The 20,016-nt window shown below is 47.7% G+C and overlaps 2 protein-coding genes across 2 annotated transcripts in view; one reads left to right on the top strand and one right to left on the bottom strand.

Annotated features, from left to right (window-relative positions):
- Positions 1 to 447, bottom strand: part of LOC132456633 (filamin-C-like) — a 9,326-nt gene extending 8,879 nt beyond the window's left edge. Inside the window, exon 1 of the mRNA XM_060051038.1 lies at positions 441 to 447. Coding sequence (XP_059907021.1) covers positions 441 to 447 — 7 coding nt within the window. The remainder of the gene's footprint in view (positions 1 to 440) is intronic.
- On the top strand, positions 446 to 12,966 carry LOC132456632 (coiled-coil domain-containing protein 136-like). Its single transcript, XM_060051037.1, is given in 10 exon segments — positions 446 to 455; positions 1,090 to 1,377; positions 1,380 to 1,463; positions 1,976 to 2,050; positions 2,844 to 3,149; positions 4,900 to 5,029; positions 6,062 to 6,329; positions 6,770 to 6,904; positions 9,419 to 9,552; positions 11,614 to 12,966. Coding segments are annotated over 9 exon segments (1,413 nt in total). The 3' UTR covers positions 9,536 to 9,552; positions 11,614 to 12,966.
- The last annotated feature ends 7,050 nt before the right edge of the window (positions 12,967 to 20,016 follow it).

Here is a 20,016-nt window from a genome sequence, read left to right as displayed (position 1 = left end):
CATGGATCCCTCTGGTGGGTGGGGTGTGTGTGTGTGTGTGTGTGTGTGTGTGTGTGTGTGTGTGTGTGTGTGTGTGTGTGTGTGTGTGTGTGTGTGTGTGTGTGTGTGTGTGTGTGTGTGTGTGTGGCATTCAAAGATTGACAGCCTTACTGAGCAGGAATGTTTCTTCTTTCTTTCATGTCTGTCCTAAAATAGAGACTTTGTTTGTTTGTGTGTGTGCGTCTATTTGTGTGTGTGTGCGTCTGTTTGTGTTTATGTGTGCGCCAACTGTGTTCACTGAGCAGAGGATCTTAAAGCAAAAACGTGGGCGGGTTTCCTCTGAGTGAGGAAGACTAGAATAGACAAATGCTGACGGTGCAGTCGGAGATGATGAAGACGATTAAAGTATAGCCTACTTAAGTACTTAGAAGAGGGGCGAGAAAATAACCTGTATTTGAGACCTAACATGACTGCTAGTTATCGCTTACAACAAAGAAATTGTCCAACTGGTTACACAAAGTGTATTATGCCATAACTGTTATTATGTGCAATGATATTTTTATCGTTATGGGGTATGAAACTAATTGCGTCAATGGCCCCAAATTGTTTCAGATCCCCATCTGTTCGTACAGAAATACCCCAAACTGGTGAAATTGATTCTTTCCCTTGCTTCATATCGTAACACACTTATCCTCGCTGTCTTGTTTGCTCCATTACCGACCTCCACTGTTTGTAAAATAACTAAAACAATCCTCGCACTGCTTTATTACTTCTGCAGTATTTCCTCCCAAAACACAATTGCAACTTGTTTCCGGCTCTAAGTTGTTCCATAATGTCTCAACCGACGTCTTTTATTAAGCGAACAAAAATCGCCCCCATTACTCGACACACAAGTGTGTTCTAGCGACACACACAAGTGTGTGTCCTGAGAACGCAATCAACGGTTTGAAGTGTATGTTCAACTCCATCTCACCTCCTCCTGTCTCTCACAAGAAGACCTCCAGAACCTTGACACACAAGTGTGTGCGTAGCGACACACAAGTGTGTGTCGTTCTCAAGACACACAGTGTGTGTCTTGAGAACGCCATCGCGATTCTGCGTGTTTTTAAGTGTATGCAGTCCTCCTCCATCTCACCTCCTCCTACCCCCCCCAGAAGAGCTCCAGAAGGAGGAGAAGCACCAGGAAGCACTCGAGGACGACAAGGAGGAGAAGAAGAGGAAGGAGAAGAGGAGGAGGAGCAGGAGACGAAGGCCACCTCAGGGGAGGGGGTGGGCGGCTGGAGAAGGCCCAGCCGGGGGAGGGGGAGGAGGAGGTCCTGGGGAGGGGGGAGGTCCGGCTGGGGTACGAGCTGGAGGACGAGGAGGAGGAGGAGCGGGAGCGGGAGCTGGAGGAGCTGAGGAGCAGGTGGTGCAGCTGCTGCTGGAGCTGGAGGCCACGCGGGAGGTGGCCCAGCGGCACGAGGAGACCTTCCTGGAGCTGCAGGGTCTGTCCGTGGTCCGTCCGTCTGTCTGTGTGTGGTGTGTGTGTGTGTGTGTGTGTGTGTGTGTGTGTGTGTTGGAGGGTGCGTGTGTGTGTTCATGTGTGTGTTTGAGGGTGTGTGTGTGTTGGGGTTTGTGTTTGTGTGTGTTTTGTGTGTGTGTGTGTGTGTCTGTAGATATGTGTGTAAAATGGTGTTTAGACACAATTAACCATCTTGTGTGGGTTCCAGTGTTTACATGCTTGGCCTTGTTTGAGTGTGTGTGTGTGCTTGTGTATATTTGTGGTTTGAATCTGTTCTGCATGTGTAGTGTAAAATAAGTGCCGGATGCTCGCCTGACTATGTCTGTCTGTTTGTCCTCCAATGTGCACCTGCTTCTTTGTTTGTGTGTGTGTGTGTGTGTGTGTGTGTGTGTGTGTGTGAGTGTGTGTGTGTGTGTGTGTGTGTGTGTGCGTGCGCGCGCGGTGTGCTCTCGCATCCCCCTCTTTCTATTCATCTCCTCGCTCCCCTGACTCCAGGTCTGTTGGAGGACGAGCGTCTGGCCACTGCCCATCAGGCCGAGAGCTTCACCAGACAGATCCACCGTCTGCAAGGTAATCAGGGACACAGCCTCACCCACACACACACACACACACGACTCCCTCCCTCCCTGTCCTCCGACAGTCGATGCGTGGTAGACCAGTAACACAGTATTTGAGGAGCTGCACTAGACAGCCTTCAGCATTGTTGATTTCCAGAGTGTGCCTTTGACAGGTTGCTGCTCTGTTTTCTTCTGCGAGAGAGATTTATTTTTGGTCTTTGAGTGAGAGGTGTGTCATTAGGTGACATATCCTGTTTCCTCTACTCTCCCCATCACCCCCCCCCTCCCTTCACCTCTCCTAACCTCCTCTCCTCCCTCTCCTCCTCACCTTTCCTCTCCCTCCTCTCCTCCCTCTCCTTCTCACCTTTCCTAACCTCCTCTCCTCACTTCTCCCCTTACCTTCCGCTTCCCCCCCGCCTCCTCTCCTCTCATCCCGTCTCTTCTCCTTCACCTCCCTAACCTAATATCCCCTCCCTCCTCCTCTCCTCCCCCACTTCTCCCCCCACCTCTCTCATCTCTCCCTCACCTCCCTCCTCACTTCCCCCTCCCACCCCTTCTCCTCGTTACATCTCCCCCCGCCTCATCAACTCACCTCTCATCTCTCCCTCCTCACCCCCTCCCCCCTCTCCCCCCCCTCTCCCTCCTCACCCCCTCCCCCCCACCCCCTCCTCACCCCCCACACCCCCTCCCCCTCCTCCCCCCTCCTCTCCTCCCTCACTCCTCTTCACCCCCCCGACCCCAACCCCTCTTCCCTTCTCCTCTCCCCCCCTCCCCCCCTCCCCCCCTCCCCCCTCCCCCCCCCCCAGCCCAGCTGCGGTCGGTGCGTGAGGAGCTGTCTGCGCTGGAGGAGGACAGGGAGGCGGAGGTGGCGGAGGCCCAGGAGGAGCTGCGGGTGGCCCAGGAGGAGGTGGTGCTGCTGCAGCAGGCGGCGGACGAGGCGGCGGGGGAGCGCGAGGGCGACATCGCCTCGCTGCAGGAGGAGCTGTGCCGGCTGCGGGCCGAGCTGCAGCGGCTGAGGGCCGCCTCCCAGGGCCACGAGCTGGAGGTCGCCGCGCTGAGGGCCGAGGTCGCCGCGAGGGGCCGCGCGGCCGGGGGGCCGGAGGGGCCCGACGGTGAGGGGGCGGCATCACGCACACACACACACACACACACACAGACACACACACACACACACACACACACACACACACATACCTGTGTGTGTGTGTGTGTCTGTGTGTGTGTGTCTGTCTGTCTGTGTGTGTGTGTCTGTGTGTGTCTACACGTGTGTCTGTGTGTGTCTGTGTGTGTGTGTGTGTGTGTGTGTGTGTGTGTGTGTGTGTGTGTCTATCACTGTTGCAGTGATGTGGATCAACAGAACTAGACACACACACACTAACACATAAGTGTGTGTTTGTGTGTGTGTACACGGGTGCGAGTGTGTGTGTGTGTGTGTGTGCACACACACACTTACGTGTGTGTGTGTGTGTCTAGGCGTGATGCTATCATGTGGAGCAACACACCTAGACACACACACATACTAACACATGTGTTAGTGTGTGTGCGTGCATGTGTGACTGTGTACACGAGTGAGTGTGTGTGTGTGTGAGGTTTGCTATCATATGGAGCAACACACCTAGACACACACGTGTGTGTGTGTGTGTGTGTGTGTGTGTGTGTGTGTGTGTGTGTGTGTGTGTGTGTGTGTGTGTGTGTGTGTGTGTGTGTGTGTGTGTGTGTGTGTGTGTGTGTGTGTGTGTTGCTATCATGTGGAGCTATCTGCTCCACTTCACGGTACATGGAACGTCATAATCCAGAATGCTGCAGTGACATCAGTATGTTTTGCACGGCCCTCTGGGGACAAAAGCGCAGACTTACTGGAAAAAGATACCGCGTTGTCGAGCTGTAAAGTGGTGCTTTTGTTTTTTTAATGTTCAGTCGGTTTGGGCATCCTCACTGCAACAAGAGATATGGATGCTGAGGCTCGCTTCTCAAAGTCATTTGAGTCCCGTCTCTTCACTGTATTCTCGGTCAGAATAAATTGTATTAAGGAGGAGCTAAGAGATTCTCAGAGGGAGGCCAACCCCTTTAAACCAATTATTCCCCGGACCCTCGTGTTAAGGAACCTCTAAATCCTGAGTTAATGCCAGAGTGGTAAAGGGGGCTGAATCAATTGTGTGCTGAAGCCGTGGGCTCAAACCACTCCCAGCCCGGTCGGTGAGAGGGGCGAGGTGGGAAGACTGGGAACACGTTCGGGAGCTCTGGGTCAGGTGAGGTAATGTGAACAACAATACGCTCCTGAAAAGTGCAGAGAGGAAAACAGACGTGAGCGATTGAAAACACGACAATAAACTCGGTCGATGTTCTCAGTTCTGCTCCCATAACCCAATGGAAGAAATAAGAATGGATTGGGAATTTCAGTTGTTTCATGTTCCCTCCATCCTCCCAAACACTGCTGTTTCTGTCGTTAAAGATGGATCAATGGGGACTGGGCTAATGGAGGCTTTAGAGACACGCCGATAGATAGAGAGGTTTGGTTTGGTGCAAACATGTCGATGCTCCACGCCAATTGGGGGGCTGTCACCCCCCACCTAGGTGGCTTTTACTGGGCTCCTTCAGACCAGGAGGCAGGGTGGTGGGGTTATAGGGAGGTGGTTTATCGTTAGGTTGGCAGACCATGATACATGAGCTGGTGCATCCTGTCGCCATGCAGGAGACCTCCCCGTGTGTGTGTGTGTGTGTGTGTGCGTGTGTGTGTGTGCGTGTGCGTGTGTGTGTGTGTGCGTGTGTGTGTGTGCGTGCGTGTGCGTGTGCGTGTGTGTGTGTGTGCATAGACCCTGCAGTAAGTTTGACGGACGTATGCTAATACCTCTGCTTCTCCAGGCGCCATGAGTCAGCTGAAGGAGGAATACCGCTCCCTGAAGGAAGACTGTCAGTCGTTGGCCAACAACAACCTGGAGCTGACCAGCAGACTCAAAAAGCTGCAGCAGGACCAGGCGCAGCAGCAGGGCAGGTGAGGGGACCCGCCAATCAGACCCGCCACCCTGGCTGTGTCTCAATTCAGGGGACGCATCCTTCGACGGGTGCATTCGAAGGCCGATTTGCGTCACTGCGACGCGTCAAGGCTGTCCCATTTCAAAAGGCTCCTTGAAATGCGGCCGACGAATGCAGCCTTCTTTTCCCGGATTAGAAGGGTCCACCAGCCAGATCATTATTTTTTTTCAGACATGGCGTCGGAGAGAGAAGCGGCAGTTGCAGCAAATTACATATTTAATGACAAAACGATGTACATTTTTTTTTTATATTCAAATAAAGTTACATTTGTAACTTCATTGTCAAAGTTCAATGACATTAACACGAGCCATATAACGTTAAACTAATTAACGTTATATTTTATTGATATAATTATTATATAACGGCTCCATATTTCTCCTCCGCCGTCGGGTTTGAACCGCAGCCGTCAGGGTTGCTAGGTGACAGGAGCGGCACGTCGTCACGCGAGGTGAAGGGTGTTAACGGCTTGTTACGCAAACCTGAAATGCTCCGTGGGTCAGGCCCTTCGAGGTCTACGAAGGCCGCACCTTCATAGACCGTAGGATGCGTCCCCTGGGTTGAGACACAGCCCTCGTCAGGTGTTGCCAATTAGTGTTGATTGGAACTGTCAGCACACGCATGCTAATTTCCGCCGCTGTGAAGGGCAAGCGGCACAGGCCGAAGGACTGAAATGGAGTGTATCCAATCCTCTAAATGTTGTTTGGTAGTCGTGATCTTTGAATATCAACGAATGAGTGACTTGGGGGGTGGGGGGGAGGACAGTAAAAATATGTGCCACTATTCGGTCCAAGTAACTCCTCAGCCCAGCCAGGAGCAGAAAAAGGAAAACTGTCACACAAATATGTCTTCAGAGGACTTGCATTTCAAGGCGTTTGATTGGTCGAGCCATCCGCCAATCAAAGCAGCCACCGAATCAAGTGTTGCTTATCCCAGTGTCGGGTGTTTTTGTGACACGCCCCCTCCCCCCCCCCCTCCCTCGCTGACCGGGCAGCCGCGCTGACGACGTCTACATGGCCCTGAAGGAGGAGCCCTCCGACGCCGAGGACCTGGTGAAGACCGACGGCTACATCACCTTGTCCCAGGCCGAGCCCCCCCGCCAGGCCGTGCCCCCCCGCCAGGCCGCGCCCCCCCGCCAGCCCGACGCCCGGCCCGCCCGGGACCCCCCCAGCACCCCGGCGGGGGGGGACGGCCAGGAGGTCAGCGCTCTGAAGGCCCAGCTCCGGGAGGCCGAGGAGAGGGCGCGGGAGGTCCAGAGAGAGGTGAGCGCGCGCGGGGGGGGGGGTTCTCCGCCTTGGTGGGGGGTCGTGGGCGAGCCTGTGTGGGGTCCAGTGGAAGGTCGTCGCCTGGCCCTGGAGAGTCTTAGGCCCAATCCCATTTCTACCCCTTACCCCTTCCCCTACCCCTCCCCCTTGTTTTGAAGGGGTAAGGGTAAGGGTAAGGGGTAAGGGGTAAGGGGAAGGGGGAAGGGGTAGAAATGGGATTGGGCCTTACTGTGAGTTCACACCAAAAGCGACGTGAATACTCGCCCCGCGTGCAAAGTGTCCGGGAACACGGGTCCCGGACACTTTGCCTTTATTCGCGTCTTTGCAGAGACTTTGTATGCATTCTCTCCTCGCCTCATCTTTTTAGTGTGGACGTACCTTTAGTGTCGGTTGTTAATAATCTTCATTCATACTTTGTCCAACTGTCTGTCCGTCAGTGTGAGGGGCTGAAGGAGGAGCTGGTGGAGCTACAGACGCTGTACGACAGCAGTCAGCGCGAGAGGGCGGGGCTTGACCGGGAGCTGCGCTGCTGCAGGGCGGAGCTAGAGGAGCTGGTGGGGCGCACGGTAAAGGTGAGGGGTCACAAGGGGCTGATGGGGAAAAACATCAATCGCAACCGAAAAAGAAAAGGGTAGCAGATGAATGAAGTAGGTGGACAATTAATCCAAGTACAAATAAAGCAAAAGAAAAAAGATGGGAGTCGTAACTAGGTTGAAAAGTTACAGCGTAAAGGGCTGATCATGGTTCCACGTTCACGCAACGCAATGACAACGCAGACGCTTCGACGCAGTCGTGAACCTTCATGGTTCTGCGTCGGGTTCTAGTGAGCGGACCAATCACAGCCCTCGCTGCTGCCTCGCCTCGACGGAAGGTTATCTTTTTTTTGGAGGCGCACGTCAGGCCCTTGCGGTGGACGCAAGGAGGGACCGCAAGGAGGGACCGCAAGGAGGGGCCGCAAGGAGGGGCCGCAAGGACATAAGGGGTCCGTAAACCAGCCCGCGTTGCGTGAACGTGGGACCGTAGTCAGCCCTTAACTGTTGCAGTAGCTTGGGGTTTCCAGGATGCCACGCATCCTTAAACAAAGTCAGTATTGACCGAAGGTAGGTAGAAGGTCACATTGATTTGATAATCTGCTAATGAGTTGACATGACTGTGAGGTAGTTTAACTACTGTGTTTGATAGCGTTCTATGAACTCATGGTTGTTCCGCCATGACATCAGTTGCTTTCTGCCTTTGTGCATGTGGGTCAGTAACAGTTTGGTGAAAACACTGTTGGATGTCCACACTTGTTTTTTGTCGCTTCATTGTCTGTCGGTGGCCACCGTGGTTCTGCTGGTGTATGTAGCAGCTGGGTGTTTGTACGGAGCTAAGCCAGGCCATGCTGTCCTTATTCTCCCCCCTCCAAATGTGTCTCGCCACAATGGGCAGTGTGTTCGTCTTTGTCCAGAAGCCATCCATCTGTCTCGGAGCGGGCCCTTTCCTCCTCCGGGGACGGCGCTAAAAATAAGACGATTGACAGGTGGGTTATTAGCCGGGCCGGTGGCTGGCTAATCAGATGGCATCGGTTGGAAATGAGAGACCAAACCGGAGACGGTGACAGAGATCTACTGATAAACCATTCACGGCCTTGCCCTGGTGATTCCAGTCTCTTGCCTGATGGCTCAAATTACTCGCCTGCACCTTTAGGCTTTTAGCTGAAGCTAATCCATGGCTAACGAATAGCATGTCTAAGCTAAGTGCTAGCATTCCTAAGCCGAACGCTTATCTTCTTAAACTAGACCGTTCGCATCCCTAGACTGACAGAATGGCAAAAAGGGTCTCTCATTTGGCCTCTCAAAAGTCACATTTTTGGCATTGCTCTTGAGTCATTGGGCCCGTGGACATTGGCATGGACTCTCTCCCACCTTGCCGAGCTAGGGGCCTGTGGGTGTTGTAGTTATTGCATATTTTAGGAGTTACAAAAGGTAGTCGTCAAGAACCAATCTTCCGAAGTCTGTGGGCTGGAAAGCTGTCGCGGTTTTTGCATGAGGCTTACTGTGAAACGTAACTGTTGTCTCACGTCTTTCTTCACATCGCAGTGACCCGCATTGCGTCTAACACATAGTAAAGGTAGTGTAGAGGATAGCGTTTATTTAAATTCTGTTCACTCCCCCAAAAGCAACGATGTCGTTCGCAGATGACTCAAAAAACAGCCTGTTCAAATCATCCGGAACCACTCTTATCACATCATGCCATGGTAAACATTACCTTTGGAGATAAAAACAAACCACCCTCCAACCTCAGAAAAAACCTTCACCCGTCAAAGCACCTTTATCCTTTATCCACACCTTTATCCTCACACCAGCGCTGCCAATCAGCCAAGCATTCCCTGTGTCTTTGACACGTGAAACATTGGGAAAAGGCGGCACTAACGAGCATCAGCGACAGATTCATGTAGCACAAGGTGCAAGCTTTCATCGGCACGTGTCTCCGTCTTGTCCTTGACGATCTTTGTCATCTCTGCTTTTGCGTTGCCGTATCATTTCAGTCGCCTCGATCCCTCCCCTGCATTTAGTCACCTTTCCGCTGCAGAATATCCATTAGGCTGTATGTTTGTCAAAGTGCATGACCTCTTTCTACCTCTGTTTTGATTTTCCTTCCTCATTCTGCACTGTGCTGCATTTCTTTTCATTAGTGGTCAATATTTATTTTCATTTTAAGGATGAACTAAACACTAGACTTCTGCTATGAGTTGGACTTGAGAAATTACTTGTTGTATTTCGTCTAATCTAGTTTGATTTGATGAGCCTTCTAAAGGACATACATTGTATTGAATTCAATCTATAAATGTAAAGTAATCCATCAATAATTTTGATATCCATACGATGTCATTTGAGTGTGACGATCCCTCACGTTCAACCACTAGGGGGCACCAAACTCACAAAAGAAGCCTAGTACATAGTGCCTCTTTAATTTCGCAATTCTGTTTGTTTTTATCCTTTCACCTCTTATTCTTCCCTCCTATATCCTTCCCTCCTATATCCTCATATCCTCCCACCCTCCCTCCCCCTCCCCTCCTCCTTGCACTCCACCTCTCCCCTCTCCAGAACTGTTCTCTTTCTCCTCCTCCTCCACCCGAGCCCCCAGCCCTCTCCGTCCCCTTCATAGGAATGATTGTAATAGTGGCCTTGATATGGTGCTGTTGGGAGGAGCTGGCGTCCTAGAGAGGGGGTGGGACCAGGTAGGGCCACGCCCTTTCTTCTTCTTCTGCCTCTTCTTCTTCTTTTTCTCCTCCTTCTTCTTGTTGGTGTAATTGCAAAGCAAGAACACTATAACACTATAACACCACAGATTTTTTTCTTTACACATAATATTCTTCTTCCTGATATTTTTCACGCCTCCTCCTATGCTTTCGAGCTGTCACGAATCAATGCCAGTACGTCTGGCCCCGGTCAGGTGCAGTCTGCTTTTGTCACGATTTTGGAAGCCATTAACGAAAAAGTGGGTTGTGCTGATGCAACAAAATGTCTCTATTAGAATTCATACTTTGCTGTGTTGATCCCTAAAAGCCTTTTCAAGTTTGGCAAGTAAGGTGTGTGTGTGTGTGTGTGTGTGTGTGTGTGTGTGTGTGTGCGTCACTGTAAAAGGTCTCGGGCACAAAGCCCCGTTTATCCCTCCATCGGCCACCACTGCTTCCTCACAACAGCAGGCCTGTTGTTGGTTGGATGTCCGCGTATTCTGGTTCTTGTGTCTCACTGTTCGAGCCTCTGCTATTGAACAAATCATTATTCCCTGATGCTAGCTTCCCTCGTACTGTTCCCTGGCGGTTGCTAGTTGGAGGCTCACCCTATTTGGCTTCATGGGGAACTTGGCATCACAGCCCCTGCCCAAGTCAACACTTATGATGACTTCGGCAGATAGTGATTATGGAATGTTAATGGCACTCTGCTTGGCTGAGGATATAGCCAAAGAGTCACGGTTTGAATCGGCAGCGTTAGGAGTGTAGAGTTAAATTAGATAGATTAAGGCAATTATGCTACGAGGCTAACGATATGCTAGACTAGTAATGAGTTACACGCCTACACATATTGAGCACATAACCCCTTGGACATACAGTTCTATGCTCGACCTTTCGCACAAGGACAGCAAGCTTGGTGTCTATAGAGACGTAGTGTTGTGATAAACCCACCCCTCTCGGCAAAACTAATGCACGAGTGTCCCCCCCCCAAACTGCCTCTGTGATCACTGAGGTCTGCAGCATATAGGAGATCAAGAGAACGTTCCTCTGGATGGGAGACGGGCTGTTAAGGAGGGATTAGGTGGTAGCTTGCACGCTCCCTGGAACGCGAGAGCTTTGTTTGTTTGAGGATCCACGCCGGCCTGCTCGGCTATATCAGCGCTCTCGAAACGCAGCCGTGCCAGGAAAACACTACGAGGAGAGCGGCACGAACACTTCATGTGAATGTCAGGGGCGGACTCACAAGGGGGGAGTCGCAAGGGGAGACTCATAAGGGGGAGACTCACAAGGGTGGTCTACGTCCACGGGTCGGAAACAGACCCCAAATCCATCCAAATCAAAGAATCCAAAATCCAAACTATTGAAGGGTTCGTTTTAAGTATGGCTGTTCACTATATTTTCCGGCGTGTAGATGCGTTCTACCTGAGATCTCTCAGTGCATTGTGCGTTTTGTTCAGTGTACCACACTTTACCCGAGCGGGATTTGAACCAATCATTCCAAAAAACCAATCATTCAAAGAGCATTCTAACCCTAACCCTGTTGCATCACCAATCTCTTCACGCTTTGCAAATAAGGCGAATGCAGTTGCAGTTGATGGCGAATATCACATCAACTGCACTTCAATTTGAAATCCATTTGAAAATTTCAGACCACTTGTCCGTGCAGTCATATATTGTTCCCGGGGGAAAGAATTGCATTACCTGATGCTTATTAATTCAGTTGAAAATGTGCCGGCCGCACTGAAATAGATCGAACAAATAACCCCAAAAATGTATGTGGATGTGGTGAACTGCTAAGGGTACGGCTTTGAGGCTACTGTAGTATCTAGTATATCATGCCTATTATATAGGTGCTGTAATAATCATATTATCAACACATTATAATGATTATGTATTAGGTTCTATGTGTTGTAAGGGCCAGGTTTGGGCAGGCTTCAATTGAGAATAGAAAACGTCATTGAGGGAGAGTAGGAGGAAGGTGACCCAACATGACCCCTCCCCACGGCGGTGCCATCACTGTATCATTCCTTTTTTTTTCTTGCATTTATTTATTTTTGTTTACAGGGGAACAAGAGCGAGAGCTGGCATCTGGCGGTGGCGGGGGCGGTTGCCATGACAGCCGTGGTCGCCCTAGTGGTCTCTGGCATCATGCGGGCGGTGGCGTGAGCGCACGGCTAACGGAACTTTCCGGCAGCGCGACAGAGTGCTCTTTTTTTTTTCTTCATTTTTTTCTTTGTCACACATTTTTTCAAAGCTACGTCGCCGCATCATGCTATCGGCGCTTCATGCTATCGGCGCTTCATGCTAAACAGCGCAAATTGCTCCAATAGGCTACGCGGCGCTAACCGCTAACATAGGCTACTACACATGGCCCCCCCGAGCCTTCCAGCGTCTCACGCCAGTCTTCCCGATGTCGTCTTCAGCCCGCAGCGTAGGGGTCAGTGTGTTATGTCGTGAGTGAACGTGTGGTAGAAGTATGCTAGGAGGGATTATTAGCTCAATTACAACAAGTGTATGATAGACTTTATATGTAGGCCTATAAATATATATATATTGTAGGATAAAACTTGTTTATATGATTTTACAAAGCTGTACACAATTTATTTATTTTTAGCAGTAAGTAATTACCGGGTGTCATTACAGTTAGAGTTATGGTTGTTGAAGCAACCCATGGTTCGCCTTATTTTGCTTTAATGAATTACATCACACTTATGATGGATATAGCCCAGAAGGCCTTCTCGTTAAATTAAAATACTGTGGAGTGTGAAGACTTAAGGAAATGTTCCAAAAACTGTTACTTATCGTGCTATGGTGTATAAATCCCTACCCCTCTCTAATCGTTATAAATCGGCAATTTATAATCCCCTCAGCCTAAAGAACAACAACTCTTGCTAGAGCTAATATTTATAGCAAGTACTAACCGCAACAAATTAAAGAAAGCGATTTTTTTTTAAAGCTTTATAAAGTCTCCAGTCTGTAGCCTATAGGCCTACTGGAATTCGCTAGCCCGGTTTTTGGAGGGGAAATGCAGGGGAATACGAAAATGCTTTTAATAAACAGAATTCACTGTCAGCTTAAAGAGTAGCACTGTCCCCGTTTCTAAGGTTATTTGCGCGTAGATTTTCTTGAATATATGCCTTTTATTATCTCTTTTTGCGTCACATCTGACGTATTTTGGCACTAGGCCTACTAGAGTATAGGTTCATTGCGTACCTACCTACGCAACAGTCAAACTCTCAATAAGGCCAATCTGTTTGTACTCAATTCGACCACTAGAGGGTGTAATTTGGCGCCAGGTTTGTCTGGGAACATAAATACCGCTAACTTCACGTTTGTGTTTTAGATGTTAAATTGAAAAAAAATATATAATAATCAAATTCATACATTAAACATACAAGTGTGGCGTGACTTAAGCTTGGACCAATACCCAGAGCAGCCTAAAGATTCAGATGGATATTTTTGTATGGATTATTTTCTGTGGGTTTTCAGAGTTTTCGGTTGAGGTAATCTTTTTTAACATTATAGTTGTTATTTGGAAGTGAACACAACCATAAGATTACCAAAAAATACAGGACGCTGTGGCAGTACCTCTGTGGGATCATACCTAGTTCTCCATGAACACCAAATATAGCTGAATGTAGCCTACAATTGTCTGCACTGCATTGCAAACGGAGACTTTAAAGGCACCCAGTGCAACTTTCGAGGCTTAAAACATTCAATTTCTAGTCTTTTTTACACGTAGTAAGTTTCAATAACTCCATACCATTACATACCGACATTTAAGCAGCAAAGATGAGACGTCGTTGTGTGGTGAGAACTGATACAAAATCGATAACAACAACAATGCCGCCATTTTCTTTATTTTTTGTAACCTACAATAAATAAATCAGGCTTCCAGTCAATGGAAAAATGGCTTCTCCCCACCGGCGATTGTTGTTGTTTACGATTTTCTATCAGTTCTCACCACACAACGACGTCTCATCTTTGCTCCTTGAATGTCGATATGTAATGGTATGGAGTTATTGAAACTTACTACGTGTAAAAAAGACTAGAAATTGAATGTTTATTTTTCATTGAATGTTTACATAAAGTTGCACTGGGTGCCTTTAACAAACAATAAAGGACATTCCAATTTTCTATTGAGTTCCAGCAATAAAATGCAATCAATACGACCCGACATTTCCTACTGTTTCTACTAGCAAATGGTGTTGAATTTAAAATTGTACACAACTTCCAGTTTCTTTGTTTGGCTTGGTATTCGTCTTGTAAACATTAGCTTATTTGTGACATTAGCTTCTCACCGAACACCGTATGGCTCCTCTTCTTACATCCCCTACAAACTCGAATGCTGTTGTTGTTGTTGTTGTTGTTGTCGTTGTTGTTATTATGATCTGATTTGCATTCTGTTATTTATCTACTGTATGACTTTAAATTTCTGACGGGATTACGTGATTATGCTGCCAGGATCTTCCTAGATAGTGCACCCGAGATATTCTCACGGTTTTATTAATTTTTACCGCACGTTTTATAAGAATAAGCCTGTCCTTGCATGATTTAATCTGTACTGTTTCATGGATTTAGTTACTTTACGTTATATCTTATTTTGGTTTGTAGCTTTCTTTTTGGTTGAATTTGGGTGAAATCGCACAATTAGCACAAAGGCATGCTTGGCTCAATCCGATTATAATCAAATGGTCTCCTATGGTCTCAGCTACCTTGCATACACTTACCTTAAGGTACTCGCACAAAGGCATACTCCAGTAAGGCCTATGCCGTATATCATGCATCTCAATATCTTATCCACTTGCTCAAGCATTAATGTATCCGACAGTTAATACTACTAAGAAATGGCAGTATCTCATGCTTGTCGTCATGTACATCCATCTGTATAATATTCTAAACTGATATGTAGCATTTGTACTGTTTTGTAAATAGTAGAGTGACGATCAAGTATATAAACGTATTACTCGAACGGAAAGGACGTTTGCACACAGTATTTGCATACAACTCACTACAGTATTTTTCCCCCCAACCACTGTGTTGTTTGCAGTAACCTTATAGATCCAGTCCTCGGGAAGCGACAGACCTTCTGTGTAGACCTATCTGTTGCATGTTAGACCCAGAGATGCATCGTTGCATGGCCCTTGATGAGCAGATACCCTGTGGTCGAAGCCATGACCGTGAAACAGCATGCACGGTAAATGCATCTACATTCAGTATATTTTACCTCAGCTGTAGGGGGATTCATTGAGTCGTAGAATACATCCACCTGCACAGATTTGTGTTTTATTAGTATTACTGTCCGTCAGATGTGTTTCCGTTGTCTAGTTTATGTTGATCGTAATCTGGTGAATGTAATCCAAATCTGCAGTTATCTTTTTGTTTCCCTCTTTACTGAAATCTGGAACAGATTGTTTGAGTTTTATTTGAATCTACAGTGTATGTTCGTTTGATCTTGTGAGTTGCCCTCCTTGCTACTTTTGGGGTAATGTGTAGAACCCGGGCAGTGTATATTAACTTCCGGTATATCAAATACAACTGGTTAGTGTTAAATGAGACGTGTGTGTGTGCGTGTGTGTGCGTGTGTGTGCGTGTGTGTGTGTGTGTGTGTGTGTGTGTGTGTAGGATAAATCTATGCTTGTTGTTTTGACGTTTGAATCAATGTGTTGTGTCGCTGTCAAAGATGAGTCAGTCATATTTCTTTCTGGGAGAGAATCATTTTTCTTGGTTCAAGAATACACCTGGATTTTGTGGCATTTGAACAAATATTTTTGACCCCAGGGTCATGTTTTGACATGGACACAGGAGGTCATTTTTCTTTCTGTCGCTTGTTCTTTTCTGTACTTTTGAATGTTATTTTTGTCTGATCCTTGTTTAAAACAAAACTTTGTCAAAATAACTCTGTACATTTTGTAAATGAAACTGAAAGATTAAAGACATTTTATCCTTGTGTGTTTGTGTGTGAATTCCTTCAATATTCACTGCAATATTGCTGGTTTTAGCCACAAGGTGGCAGCAGACTTGCATCTCTCGGCGAACGTGTTTTTTCAAACGGTTGCGTTTTTAGACTATTAACAAACCATAACTCAAAAAAACCATAACTCAAACTCAAAACAGTCAGTGTTTATTTTTGGTTTCATCCACGAGCTCTCGAATATATAATTATTTACACTGAATTAACCAAATTGACAGACAAACACACAGATGGCACAGAGAAGTTGCGCCAATATCGTCAATAGCTGACGTACACGCTATGTTCCATCCAGCCCCGCGGTAGTGCAATGTGCTGGCTCTGTGTGTTTTAATACGTCATCGTTTTTTTAGCGGGGTTCCCTAAATACATCCTGTCTCTTTATGAACTATAAATATAGCGAAAGCCCTCACTCTGAAGTACTTCCACACAAATAGATTGCAGGACAGTGTGCCACCCCACACGCACACGCACACGCACACACACACACACACACACACACACAATCATAGGACCTTTAAGGGACCATTCCTTCATTTGACTACTTGATTGTGTTTTTTTATTTGTTATTTCAGGATTTGCTAACTAGAGAGATGACATCACCCAAACAAGAGGGAAATGCTAGGGGGGGGGGGGGTATTGATGTCTGTGAGAGTGTGTGTAACGTCTATTAGAGTGTCTGTGTGTATTAATGACTCTCAGAAAGTGTGTGGATGCACACGTTATGTCGCATGGGTCTTTCCTTGTTCCAACAGCATTAGGTCAGTGTCTGTAGTAGCACACACACGTTAGACTGCTGTCAGACTGTTATGTTTCCCTCTCTACCTCTTGTCAGTGCTTCTGCATGCCATCCAAACAGTTATTTTGATCAGAAGCTTCCATGGTCTTCGCCAAAGAGGTATCTTATTATTTAGGCTCAACGCTAAACGTCGAAGCTGTGACACAGTGAGGGCTTTTATAACAGACAGCGTTGGAGTGCCAGTGTCCTCAGGCGAAGTCTCTCAGGGCATTGCACAGTAAGTCCACATCGCGTTTGTAGTTTGTAGGTCTACACATCGCTAACGCGACCCGTCTGTTCCTCTCTTATTATACACACCTGAGGTAGGTTAAAGGCCCACCATCCATTACACAGATGTCATTTGTATCATGGTGTGTGACACGCGCACACACACACACACACACACACACACACACACACACACACACACACACACACACACAAACACACGTGTGCAAGTCTGTCTGTGTATGTGTGTGTGAGTGCACGCTCCAATAATGGATTGCCTTGTTTGTAGAAGTCGAAAGATGATGTCATGCCTTTCGCCTACATAACTCATTTTTGTCTTCTTGGGGCTCAGGGGAGTTTACGACATGGAAGCCACCCCCAAACCCCATCTCCCTCCCCTTTTCGCCCCACTTGGGGAAACTAAAAATAAGTTGAGGTGTCACAACTGTTAAGAGAGCACTGGGTCGCCCCGCCCACTTTGTGTGATGCCACCCAATGGGGGTGCGTTTCGCTATCTCCCTAGGATTAAACAGCGTCCCATCCTGTTATTGGATATAGGCATGACAGGGGCATTCCTGGAAGTCCACGATCGTGACGCGAAGTCTCGCGGCGCCGAGCTTTTTTTTAAAAAACACCCTCTTCGCTCCCGCACTTCATTCAGCCCTCTCGCGTGAAACGGTCTTCTCAGTCGGACCAACCCCCCCACCCCCCATGTGCGCTGTCGACCCCCAGCAAGGCGCAGCACGGAGCCGCCCTGGCCCACCCACCCACCAGGAGATCCAGCGAACCAGTTCATCTTCGGCTCTCTCTCTCTAAGCCTCTTCTAACTTTTCTTACTCCATCAGGGGGACCCGAGCCGAGATGAGTCGCAGTGGACCAACACTAAACTAAACTGATCCTTTCAATTCATAAGCAACTCACAGCACTGTCTTGACCACTTGGCCTCCCCCTCTGAAAGCAGTGAAAGACAGCCCCCTTCCCCCGGTGTTTTACTTTCTCCCTTTTCCCTTACTCCTGGCGGGTTTACGCGGTTGGCACCGTCCCATCCGAGTTTTCCCTTTTCTTTTTTCCTCCCTTCTTCCACTTTTACGCGCTCAGCCCGCGTCCACTCAACTCCGAAACATGCTGAGCAATACGTACTACGAGCAGCAGCAGCAGCAGCCTCCTCCGCAGTACTACCAGGGCACCACCAACAACGGCGAGGAGGAAGAGGAGATGCCCGCCACGGAGAAGGACCTGGCGGAGGACGCGCCGTGGAAGAAGATCCAGCAGAACACCTTTACGCGGTGGTGCAACGAGCACCTCAAGGGCCTCAGCAAGCGGATCAACGACCTGCAGAAGGACCTAAGCGACGGGCTGAAGCTCATCGGGTTGCTGGAGACGCTGAGCCAGAAGAAAATGTACAGAAAGTACCACTTGAGACCCAACTTCAGGCAGATGAAGCTGGAGAACGTGTCCGTGGCGCTGGAGTTCCTCGAGAGGGAACACATCAGGCTGGTCTCCATAGGTGAGTGGAAGTTTCCAACGCGCGTTTATGGGCCAACGCGTCTACTCTGTGATTATGCGTTACTTTGGGAACGTGGGGAGGTGATCCAAAACTCCCAAAAAAAAAGAGCCGGGATTTACCTCAGCTCTTGATGAAGCCGATGTTTAGAGGGCGTGTTTGAGGCGAGTGTGGATGCTGAATGAAAGGCTGTAAAAGTTCCCATAACACAAACAAAAGGGTCGTTCTGTCAGTGGTGCACGTTGAGCCTACACATTTGGATTCTCCCCCTGACCGTGGGACTGTGTGGCTGTGACCAGAGGCGCCTTACCAGGAGTTACCCCTGCAGTTAGCATCGGAACGTGGAAAATATCTCATATTGGGCGCCTGCTGCTCCTCGTGTGTTGCTGCCGTCTAATCAAAGTGACGCATGCGTAGAGCAGCGCAGACGCGCTATGTATAACTAAACACACCGATAATAGCTTGGTTACGGACTGGACCTTAACGAAAAGTATAGATTGCAAATGACACGATACATACGATGAGTTTGAGGATAAAAGTATATGTATAACAACAGCTCCCTTGCAAATTTCTAGTGCCTAAAAGACCCCATAATTAGATTCCACACATGATTAATCCAGTTATATTTCCACATCTTATAACACTCTACGTACGAGGCTTCTGAACTGCACTGTAGAAAATTACGGGATGGAAACTTTAATAACAAGCAGAACGTCTTTCATGTTTTTAGAGGTAGGACTATGCCTATGCCTTGATATTATGAAGCCTTTCCTTTCATGTTATTTGGTCAGAGATTAACTTTACAAACTGATTATTAGGTTAACTCCTGGCGAGACCAAAGACAAAAGGAACAGGTTGTATATTAATATGTTATTCAACAGTTGGCAAAGGACAAGTCACTGCACTAGTGTTTATTGTTTGGCTTGCTTCAGTCTATGTTTCTTCAGTCATCTTTTCACCGGGTAGTTCTGTTGTCACAATACTTGATTTTCTTACCTCGATACATAATTTAGGAAAATATCGATATTCAATACCATTTTCGATACCACAGGGTAAACTTTACTTTCTGAACTTTCTGAAAATAAAATACCCAAATTAAATAGAGTATATCTCCCCATACTATGTCACCTGGTTGCCAAAGAAATATGGTTGTGCAAGTGAAATATTCAATTTGGATAGTACTTGGTTAGTACTTTCTTAGTACGTAGTTCTAGAACCAGTGTGTTTGACAGTACATGTAATGAGGCTGGTGCAGAAACTGTATCAGAAATACCAGTTTACCGGTCAAACATCTTTTCTTGTCTTTGTTCTTTACTCTCTTTGTTCTCTGCGTGTTCCCTGCATGGATGGAGCCTATGTTTTGTGTTGTAGCCACATGCAAGGGTGTGTGTGTGTGAGTGTCAGTGTGTGTGTGTGTGTGTGTGAGTGAGTGTACTTTTACTAAACCTCACCTCAACACTCGGTTAAGCCCATCTGCTTCCAGGCTGTCTGGGGTTCATTCAAGCCCACAGACACTGGATCAGGTCTGATCGAGCTGTGACGCGTGACGTCGACCTGAGATCAGTTATGGGTTCTGATGTCGCTCTCAAACCTCAAAGCCTGGGTGGATTGTTTTGTTTATTGCATTTCTGACTTGAGTAGTTCCATTTGGTTTTGCTATGCTAAATGGGCGTTTTAAATCGTTTTTTTCAAGCATAAAGTTCAGGCAAACAGTGAATCAATATATATTGACCTGTATTCAAATCATCTAATAATGTTTTATGATATTCTCTCTCAAAAGTTAGTTTACAGTTTTACTAAAACTGAAAAAAATACATCTACACACTGTATGTATTCAAAGATTAGGCCTTAGAGTGACAGTATATTTCTTCCTGATCTGTTGGAAGAGACTGATATAGAATGATATAAACTAAGCATCCCAAGGCTGCTAAACACGGGGCTAGCTAACCCATCTCTCCCTGAGGGAGTAGCTTCACTTTGATGAGT

Source organism: Gadus macrocephalus, chromosome 4 (genome assembly GCF_031168955.1).
Source record: "Gadus macrocephalus chromosome 4, ASM3116895v1".
Taxonomy (NCBI): Eukaryota; Metazoa; Chordata; class Actinopteri; order Gadiformes; family Gadidae; genus Gadus; species Gadus macrocephalus.
The sequence above is the reverse complement of the archived record's forward strand: the minus strand, read 5'-3'. Positions and strand labels throughout refer to the sequence as shown.